The sequence below is a fragment of the Lactuca serriola genome, chromosome 8 (genome assembly GCF_051521515.1).
Source record: "Lactuca serriola cultivar US96UC23 chromosome 8, Lser_US96UC23_V15, whole genome shotgun sequence".
NCBI classification, from domain to species: Eukaryota; Viridiplantae; Streptophyta; class Magnoliopsida; order Asterales; family Asteraceae; genus Lactuca; species Lactuca serriola.
In genome coordinates, this window is record NC_136415.1 from 136040036 (window position 1) to 136050691 (window position 10656).

The 10656-nt window shown below is 34.4% G+C and overlaps 2 protein-coding genes across 3 annotated transcripts; one reads left to right on the forward strand and one right to left on the reverse strand.

The window, feature by feature from the left end:
• Positions 1-492: 492 nt before the first annotated feature.
• LOC145065526 (uncharacterized) lies at positions 493-8578 on the forward strand. 2 transcript variants are annotated; one of them, XR_013688443.1, is made up of 12 exons: positions 493-775; positions 1132-1470; positions 1562-1634; positions 1726-1838; positions 1927-2011; positions 2110-2182; positions 2358-2413; positions 2490-2555; positions 2700-2765; positions 2879-2979; positions 5937-6150; positions 8317-8578. XR_013688443.1 is itself a non-coding variant. In XM_079012523.1 (10 exons), the coding sequence occupies exons 1-10, from the start codon at positions 588-590 to the stop codon at positions 2957-2959; spliced, it is 1140 nt and encodes a 379-aa protein (XP_078868649.1). In that variant the 5' UTR covers positions 493-587; the 3' UTR covers positions 2960-3213. The 2 variants fall into 2 exon arrangements, 1 of the variants encoding a protein (XP_078868649.1); XM_079012523.1 differs by lacking the exons at positions 5937-6150; positions 8317-8578 and having other exon boundaries at positions 2879-3213.
• On the reverse strand, positions 3193-7896 carry LOC145065525 (Leucine-rich repeat protein kinase family protein). The gene is made up of 14 exons (XM_079012522.1): positions 7690-7896; positions 7101-7623; positions 6127-6578; positions 5895-6012; positions 5739-5807; positions 5578-5646; positions 5413-5481; positions 5263-5334; positions 5116-5184; positions 4570-5023; positions 4202-4328; positions 3862-4120; positions 3629-3761; positions 3193-3548 (listed from the first exon to the last, which is right to left on the reverse strand). The coding sequence occupies exons 1-14, from the start codon at positions 7763-7765 to the stop codon at positions 3330-3332; spliced, it is 2709 nt and encodes a 902-aa protein (XP_078868648.1). The 5' UTR covers positions 7766-7896; the 3' UTR covers positions 3193-3329.
• Positions 8579-10656: the final 2078 nt, after the last annotated feature.

Consider the following 10656-nt stretch of genomic DNA (forward strand, 5'->3'; position numbering starts at 1 on the left):
ACCAGTTTCTCAAACCTGTTAAAAAAACGATAGGATTGCTACTTTTTTTTTTCCAATGTTTGTTTTGTTTCTTTGAGATATTACGGGTAATATATGCATGGTTAATTGGTATGAATGGTTAGACTCTTTAAAAATTGACATATTAAAAAAGAAACCCACTAAAACAGTAGGTATATATGTGTATCATATGTGGTTTGTGCATAATAAACCCACTAAAACAGTAGGTATATATGTGTATCATATGTGGTTTGTGCATAATCGACAACACCAGTTAAGAGTAAACCGGTCCTAACAATTAGAAATGCGAATATATGAAAATCGGCGGTTCAATTTGAGATCAGTTCAGTTCAGTTCACCAATAGACCGTTTAAGAAGTGAACCGGTTTTTTTGTGCGTAACCAACAAAATGAAGCCCAAGCAAGTATCATGGACACTAAACGGCCCATAAACACCCACGGAGGAGGCCTCGACCACACGTTTCAAAAGACTTCCCAAAGTCCCGTCGAAAATCGTCATCTCAATTCTCAACTACGCAGAAAATATTTCACGGTGGCCACCAACCTGAGCTCCGCCGTACGCATTCGTCAATGGCGGTGGTTCTTTCCGTTGGAAACTCCTCTTTGCACCACCGCAACCGCCCACCTCAGTCGTCTGAGTTGTCGTTCAATAAGCGTTCAAGCAGTAATATCAGTTTGTCTGGTGGTAGGTTGTTCACGCATGACGGAAAACTCGTTCTTAACAGTACGCAAAATTTGTTCAACCGTTCACCTTTCTGGTAATCATTTCTTTGTGACATTATGTATGCACATGTATACTTATCCATGATGGTATACTTTTTCCTTTTGCATTCTTATAGCTTTTGGTCTTATGTCACGTCGTTCGCTGTTCATTATGGTTGCTTTGGCTTAAATTCAAGAATTTTTAGTTTCAATTTGCATGGATTTAGCATCTGTATGAACTTGACAAAGGAATGTAAACAAAATTTTAGATTAGTATAGTCGTTGCTAGTCTGATTCATCTCAATTTTGCTCAAAAACCTATTTCTCTGTTAACATTCTCAGCAAGGGTTTTAACTGATAGTTAATGATTACATTCATGTATGTATGTTAACATATCGTTCATTATCTTTAGTACCAGAAGCTTTCGGGGAGAAGATGCAGAATATACCGACACAACAAGATACATAAACAACTCTGAGGGACAAGATGAAACTGCTGATGTGATACTTGGGAATCAACAACAAAATAAAACCACTGTTACAAGGAGTTCATTGCTTGCACAACTAGCAATACTCCTGGGTGTTGCTGCAACAATCACACTATTGTCCATATGTCTTAAACAGCCCAATCAGGGATCATCTTCTGGTATTCAAATATTGGCTGGCAGTTCATCTACCTCTGCTGTATCCACTGTTGGTTTTTCATTCAATGCTTTTGGATACAAAATCATACTTCCAGAATACACTCCAGGGTATATGTCTAATCTTATTGTGTTCTTAAGTAATTTAAATCCACTTTTGTCATACTCATGTATAAATCTTTACTTATATTGTTCATGTCAGATGGATCTATTTTTGGCTGCTGATGGCTGCAGGATGTGGACTTTTTATAAGTGAAGAGGCGTTAAATATATGGGTGTGTGACATTCTTCTATACATTTAAACAAAGTTATGTGAAAGTCATCATGTTTGTTGATATATAAAATATGTGATCTTGAATGTTGTAGGTGGGCATCTCACTAGCACGGATGTTGTCACTAGATGGGACAAGACAGTCTTTGGCTGAATCATTTTCTAGAAACGCCCCACACATTTTGTCCACTGTATTGTGGGTATACTGGTTAGTGCATGTATCTTTATATAAATAGTTAAAACTTTTCACATGCTCTTTTGCAAAACTTGCATTGTAATCTTGAAATAAATCTCAGGGGAGTTTGCATTAGTGATATGATACCATTTTACCTTGGGAGGCTTTTTAAGAAATCTGGTGCATCTGATGATGTTTATTCGAAGGTTTCTTTTTCTTCCTAGATACCTTTTGTACTTTTATATGCATCTTTCTTGATATATAACAATGAAAGAAAGTGATTAAATTTATATAATGAATGTAGTTAGGGGTTAGCAAAGACAAAGCACTTGGCCTTACCAACATTGTTCAAAGATATGGGAATCTCATTGGTTTTGGTATGTTTTAGTTATGCTCTATTAATTCCTTGTAACATGATCACAATTATGTAAAATTGCTTTTCTGAAGAGTCATCTGTTACTTATTTTATTATGCCATTTCATAAATCTGTATTTCTAAACAATCGTTAAAATTGCTGATTGTGACTCTTTATCTCTACATTTTAATTTGCAGTTGAACGATTTTCTCTAGGAGTGAGAAATCCAACTGCCTTTTTTGCTGGGGCACTGGTTAGTGAACATAGGTTTTTATATAACCCTAACCTGTTCAATATCATAAAAAAAACAATTTTCTCATTTATCACAGGATATATCCCCTGAGTGTTTCTTTGCTGGTGTTTGTTGTGGTGGCTTGATTACTCTTCCAATTCAGGTTACATAATTTCTATTTCATCACATGGTTTCCATATTTTTACAATTAAAAATATAGATTTTCTGTTATTTCATCCAAATAAAGGCATTGTAATCTATTTATTTTTTGGTTATCTGATGCCTCCATTTTTATTGTGAATCTCAGCTTGCAATTGGATTCTTTCTGAGAGAACGCCCTGTATTTGCCATTGCCACTGTTGCTACAGTAGTTGTAAGAATCTATCCCTTACACCTACCCCTACCTCAAATCATCTTGTCTTTTTTTTTTTGTACTTTTCCCTTTTTTCCATTTAAAGTAAGCTAATAAATTTTGTGATTACACAGGGAGTATGGACTGTGTTCCCATATGCTGTGGCAGCTATAACAGCATTATTTTTTTACCTGAGAAGGCGTTACTCTAATTAACCTTGCTACCAATTAATGAGGTACCAAGGATTAGATAGATATTATTATGATTAACTTATTTAAAACATTACATTATTTTCAGGATGATGATAGTTAATAGATGGTAGATAAGAAAACTAGAAAGAAGTAAAATTTGATGTGTAGATAGATCATAGATTTAGATAGCTCATTTTTCAAACCACAAGAGCTGTCTTTCATTTGTAATTCTATACACGCTTTATCTTCTATGAAGCTATATACAAGGCTGTTTCTTACTTGTGCTTTATATTACTGGTTAGATTTGTCTCAGTTCTTACATATCATCATGCTCAAAAAGTGCAACATATTTCCAATAAATACTAAACATATAATTTAAGTATTACTACATCTCTCAAGTGGGAAGTTCAATAGTTGCAAGATAAGATAGTTGGATGCTGTAGGCTTCTTTAAGTTCAGCAAGTACTTGAGACATATTTGGTCTCTGTGATGGATCTCTATCAACTGACATGGAAGCAATCACAGCTGTTTTTCTCATACTCTCTTCATCATATGTTCCTTGTAAGCTCTCATCCACTATCTCAAATACACCCGCTTGCAGATACGGTTTCGCCTGCCAAAATTCCCAATTTTTTTGGTCAAAGGTTGACCTAACATAAGTGTAAATAGAAAAGGAGAATTTTTTTTGAATACCCATAAAACTAAATTGAATGAATCCGGTGATCCTGTTCTCTTTAATGGTTCTCTACCACAAATTAGCTCCAAAAGAACAACTCCAAAGCTATAAACATCACTCTTTTCAGTCAATTGTTGCGTGGTATAATATCTGCATACAAATACAAGTATAGAATAATAGAACTTAGAAGATCATGCTCTTGTTAGTTTTTACAATTTCATGGATTTTTGACAAAAGAGAAACAACTCACTCAGGGTCAAGATACCCTGCAGTTCCCTTCACCATAGTTGTCACATGACTCACATCTGCCTGAGTTACTTGCTTTGATAGGCCAAAATCACAAACTTTAGCATTCATGTTTGCATCCAAAAGTATATTGCTTGATTTCACGTCACGGTGGATGATCCGTGGGTTGCTCCCGTTGTGTAGGTAGTCCAAACCTTTTGCAGCATCAATGGCAATCTTAAGTCTACGCACCCAATTTAATGTTATTTTTTTGCTATTTGCTCCTGAAAAACAAAAAAAGAGCAACTTAAATGATACAACACAAATCTAGGATTTATAAAATTTGACAGGTGTGAATGACATACCATAAAGATTCTCACTCAATGATCCACCAGGTAAATATTCATAAACCAGTATTTGCTGTTTTGATTCGTCGCAATATCCTTCAAAAGTTACAAGATTTTGGTGACAAATTGAAGACAAAATGGACACCTGGAAAATCAATCCTTCATTTTGTCAGAATAGGTTGTTGTTTCTTTTTGACTTAATGCATTTAGAGTGGCTTAAATGCTTAATACATACAGCCACTCTTTGTTCTTCAATGTCATTTCTAAATACAAGGGTAAAACGGTCATTTTCTCCAGAAAAGAAAGTCTTTATGTATCCAAACATACATCATTACACATTCAACGGTGTTATCCATACAAAGTTTAGATGTTGAAGTTGAACATACCTCATTAATGAAAGAATCAGCTCCGAGTTTTGTTTTATCGAATCGGACTTTGACAGCTGTCTGTTTTCCATCTGGAAGTTTCCCGAGGTAGACTGACCCAAAACTACCACGTCCTAAAGTCTTCTTAAAGTTGCGAGTGGCTGCTTTGATTTCTCTGTAAGAGAAGGTTTTTGCTGCATTCCAGTTTCTCAATTCCAGGTCAGCTTGCTCACCTTCTCTTTTTTTAGATTGTTCTTTATTTCTCCTTGACCTTATGTATAAGAAAACTGAAATAGACACAGTAATAAGAACAAAAAGTACTCCTCCACCTCCACCAAGTACAACTGCTAAATGACTATGAAGTTTTTCCTTCTTCTTGTCGAAAACCGAGACTTTTGGTGCATCAATTGAAGCATTTGGTGTAGTATTATAGCAATTTGACATGGTGAAGCTCAGACACAGATTCCCGGATGTTCTGCACACAATCATTGTGTTAGGTCGTGTTTCTAGAGTTGCTCGGAATCGGAAACAGCGATTCTTGGAATGTTGGAATCGGGACTTTCATACCTTATTTCAAGACTATCTTTGTTCAATGCCTTTGGGATGGTGCCTTGTAAATGATTGTTTTCCAGACTCCTAATAAATTATAGAAATCAGTGGAACAAAGATTTTTAGTTGATCGATTCACAAAGAAAGCACTCGTGATTAACTTACAATAGGTGAAGATTCTTCATGGCTCCAAGGCTTTCAGGAACTAAACCTTCTAAACTGTTATTCTTTAAATCCCTACAACAGAAAAAAAAAAACATTGTGATTGTTGTTTTTGATAAATGATCATAAAAATATGATTAAGACGGGCCTTACAGAACTTGAAGGCTGATTAATCCATCCAGATCAGTCCCAAATGATATTAACTTATTAAAACTCAGGTTCCTGAAAAAAAATTTAGTCCATAATTTTCTTGATTAATAGCCTTAAATTCAAGAAACAAGAAAAGAATCTGAACTTTAGATGTGTGTTGATCATTACAGATATTCAAGACTCTTTAAGCCACCCAAGTTTTCGATTTCCCCTACAAGTGATGTATTATGAAGATCTCTGCATTATATAATGAAATAAAAGAGTTAAAGAAAAAAAAAAGAGCAACTGAATTGAACTGCTTGCATTGCTGTTTATAATTTCTCCCTCACAGTGTTTTTAGATCGAATAGGTCGCTGAATGTAGGACTGATTGACCTCAATTCCATGTCAAATAGTCCCCTATCAATAAGTCAAAAAAAGCAAAACTTAGAAAAAAAATATTCGAATATTTCCAATATTTTAAATCTGACACATGTTTTTTATTACAATGAGGTGACAGAACTTCCTTCACATTGTATATGCTCCCAGGTTGTTGGAGAACATGGATCATCTTCCCATTCAAGATCCAACCCAGTGGACTCCTGAATAACTTGAAGAGCTGAAACTGCAAAAAAGGACATGGATAAAGTAAAGACAGGTTAATAGGTTATATTACAACATGCTTCAGAGGGTTGTACTCTACACTCTACAGTGTACAACTGGGTGGAGGGAGGCTAACCTACTGTTGTAGAGGATTCGGGAGGTATGTTTGCTATCTCATACACTTCAATTGCATTCACAAGAGGGTAGAAAGTAATATCTTTGAAAGTAATATTCAAGTTCTGGATTCCTTTCCTTAAGAAATACAAGCTCCCAACTTCCCAGATTTTTACTCTATAGTTTGATTCAACAACTTCCCCATTAATCAAGATGTCAAAGGTGGGTGAAACCGGAAGAATTCCAGCAAAATATACAACAAGATAGTAATCTCCAAGATTTTGGAGGGCAAAATTGTAACTTAACCCTTCTCGCCTAGCCAAAACTCTACCCGTTTGAACAACGGGTAGAGGTGGACGCTCGTTGAGGCTCCACGTATCAAAAGTTTCAGGGTTACTGAATCCAATTGATGTATGAAAAGGTGAAAAATCTTCATCTGGATCCCATATTCTATCGTATTCATCCAAAGGGTACCTACAATTATAACATCATCTTACTTAGGAACCAACCAAGATTTTTTTTTAAAAAAAAAAGCATATGTTTGGTTTGTGGATTCCAACGGAATCGGAGTTCAATATTCCATTCCATGAAGTGTTTGGTGGCCGAATGGACGGAATTCAATTCCATCAGGCTCCTTCATATTCCATTTTGATGGAATTGAATTCCGTCCATTTGTCAGCCGAACATATCATTCCTTTGGTTGACAAATGGATGGAATGGGATAGATTCTCAAATTCCAATCACATCTGATTCTCTAGGAGTTTGAATTTTGAGATTTCATTCCTTTGGTTGACAAATGGATGGAATTCAGATTACTTCAAATTCAGTGTTTGATAGATTTAGGAATTCAATTCCATTCTTCCTTTCATTTATTAAAAAAATCAAATCACCCACATTAAAATAACAATTTAAGAATTAGTTATTCAATTTTTATTATCGAATTCCATTCCATCTACATTATACCAATCACAGATTCCATTCATTCCAAAAACATACCTAATAGAGCCATTAGTAAAACCACAGTTGATCCGGTAGCGTTTTCTAAGCAACTTGTTTGTAAAATCTTCCATTCCATTATAGTAACCTCCTTGAGGCATCGGTCGGATTTCAATTGAAGAAATGACCGGAATCCCACCATTCGGAATGGAATTCAAGCATAACAAAAGAGTCTCTTTGTCAATTTGCCATATGAACTCTTCTACCCATGGATCTTTAAATGATAGGTTAATAGTAGCAGAAACAGCTGTTCCTAGAGAAACAGAAAACATTGGTGGTTGTTGAAGCCCATCATAGTTTTTATACATGAAACTGACTCGAATAAGAATCAAAGATGAATATGTGTAGTTTATTGGTAGCTTATAACAATTCCGGTTCTTAGGATTTGGGAAAAACCGAATCGAGTCATTGAAATCAAGAGTTGTGGTGTTCCCTTTTGTGATGTATCCATAGTCTGATACCCATGAAATGTTGGAGGAATCAATGAAATTTGTAGCTCTTCCACATGATAAACTCCAAAAACCTGTTGCAAAAATAAGTTAGGATAAAAGAAGATTAGAGTTCAAATGTTTTAAAGAAAAATGTACACCTTCTTGATTAGATGAAATGAGGTTGGGGTAGCTTAGAAACAAGAAGCTAGTGAAGAAGCACCAATGGAATTCCATATGATTCAGATAACTCTAGTGATGGAAGACAACCCACCCACAACTTAATTTAAGACATGGGCAATTGGGTTTTTCTTTCTCTTTTTATTTTTGAAAGTATTTAGTTATGGTAAAGTGATGTGAATACTTGATAACTATTATTAGTAATTCCCTTGGATATACTAATATTGGATTCAAAATAGTAAGTTAAGTGCATGTTATTTGGGTAATTTCAAACTTTTTTTTTTTTTTTTAAGGGATGAGTAAAGGGAGAGACAGTGATCATGAGGACGTGCTGAGGAATTTGACAATCGCAATCATTTAACCTCCACTTTCATGATTATATAAGAAAACGATTTTATACCTTTTTAGTTATTTCTTTTCAAATAATTATATTTCTTTGTCCATGAACATCTTGAGTTGGTTATTCTGGTCGGCATTCTGTTTGGTTCGAACCGAAGGTGGTAACATAATCGAATTGGGCAAGACGGTTATTAGGTTGAAACAAGTATTTTATTTTTTTATTTTTTTAAGTAGGATAATAAAATAATGTTCAAATTTACCTATTTCAGGACAATAATATCATGGTAGCGGTCCTAACGGATACAAAATTTCAACATAGCACATGCATGATTGAACATTTGTAATCATTTTTATACTATAGCTTCTTTGAGCAATTATAGTAGAGAAAGTGATTGTTTTGAAAGCTAAATTCTGATTACATTTAATAAATCCTTCAGGTGGATTTTATTAGAGAGTGACTATTGAAATTGATCTTTATCTTAAAGTGAACATTGACTAATGAAGTAATGATGCATAGGATACTTAAACCAACGGCAATATTTCTTTATATATAATTGTTGTTTTACCTTTTCCCCCGTTACTTTTGGATTTAACAAGTCGTAATGAAATCAATTATCAAGAAAACAAAGCTAAACCATTTTTCTTTCTAGAAATAAAATGGCAAATCTATAATAGAAAAACATGTGATTCCCTAACTAAAGTAAAGCGATAAAAATTAAATAATCAACAATATTTGTGGTGGGTGGGGTTGTATAACTTTAAAATTCAGACTGATCACTTCAACTGAAAGCCAATCAGGCCACCAGTTCTAAAACTGACGGCAAAAAAAAAATAGCTTTTAAGAAATATAATTTTAAGGTTAAATTTGGGCTTGATATTGTTAGCAATCCCGATTGACTCGATATTTGTAAACTAATTTTGAATTGGTTGTACACCATATTTATTAGAGTGTGTAAGCGACAAACCTTAATGAAAAATTTACACAAGATGTATATATATGGTACAACCAAAACGTTTTGTACGATATAAATATCAAAATAGAGTGAGTAAAGCTTGGGAAGTTTATTTATAGAATTAAACAAACATCTTGTAGTTGAAATCTTTGTTTCAATGGAGAAGTCAAAGAGTTTAGTTTTTTGAGAAGCGAAGATAAGTCATGAGAATATGTCAGAGCTAGTGGAAGTGTTGTAGTTTTCCTTGTACGATATGTCGATGACATTCTACTCATATGAAAAGATGTCCCCACCTTGCTTAAAAACTTGGCTTGAGAATTGTTTCTCTTTGAAATACTTGAGAGAAGCATCATGCCTACTAGGTATAAAGATCTATAAAGATAGATCTAAGTGAATTGGATTGAACGAAAGTACTTACATAGATAAAATCTTGAAGAAATTCAAGATGCGGGACTCTAAAAAGGGTTTGTGCCTATGCAACATGGTATGACATTGAGCAAAGTTTAGAGTCTTACTTCTAGTGATGATCGTTAGAAAAAATGAATCAACTTCCATATGTTTTGGTCATGGGATCAATCATGTACACCATGATATGTACTATGTTTGATATCTCATGTGCCATGAGCATGATGAGTCGTTATGAGGCTAACATTGGTGAAAATTATTAGACTGTTGTCAAAACATTTTTAAGTATCTTAGGAGGATAAATGACATGCTATTGGTTTATGGAGGTATGGAAGAGCACAATGTAAAGGGCTGTATTGATGCTAGTTGCTAGACTGATAGAGACACTTCTCGTTCGCAGTTGGGATTTGTGTTCTTACTGAACGGTGGAGTAGTGACTTGGAGGAGTTCCAAATAAGATATAATAGTGGATTCAATGACAAATGATGAGTATATAGCAACTAATGAAGATGCAATAGAGGCCATGTGGATGAGCAAGTTCATCGATGATCTCAGTGTTGTTTCAAACTTAGAGGGTCGTGTTGAGATCTTCTGTGACAATGAGGGTGCAATCATCTTGAATAAAGATCCCAAAGCTAAAAAACGCACATGGCATATACTGAAGAACCCTACGTCTGAAAACCTAACGAAAAAGGATACATCATAGTCAGCAGAGTTACATCAGAAGAGAACCTTGTCAATATGTTCACCAAACCATAGTTGCAGACCAAACATGATACTCATACAAGGTCGATAGGCATTACATTATAAATTTTATTTAATTTGATGATTATTATGTTGAGACTTAATAATATGATGGATTCCAATCAATTTCATTAATTTATTGTTGTGTTCAATTTGCATGTTTACTTAACTTACTGAAAACTAGTTTTTAGCAAGTTATACACGAAGATTAACATGACATAAAGATGTGATTAATACTCATGTGTATTTAATATGTGTACTTAATGGAGATTAAGTATTCAAGTAACCCACTTATAAGATAGTAATATCCTATATTTTTCAAATGGAAATGCATGAGATTCCTAGTTATGCATTTTGTTGTGTTTTGGTGTTTTCCAACATTGTCAATAACCGGTAGCCATATGAGAATGTCTAGGTACGACATGATGAATGGGCAGGATCGATATACCTGGCCCCATGATAATTTGGTATTGACATCAAATGTACAGTTATACTCAAACTAAGTTG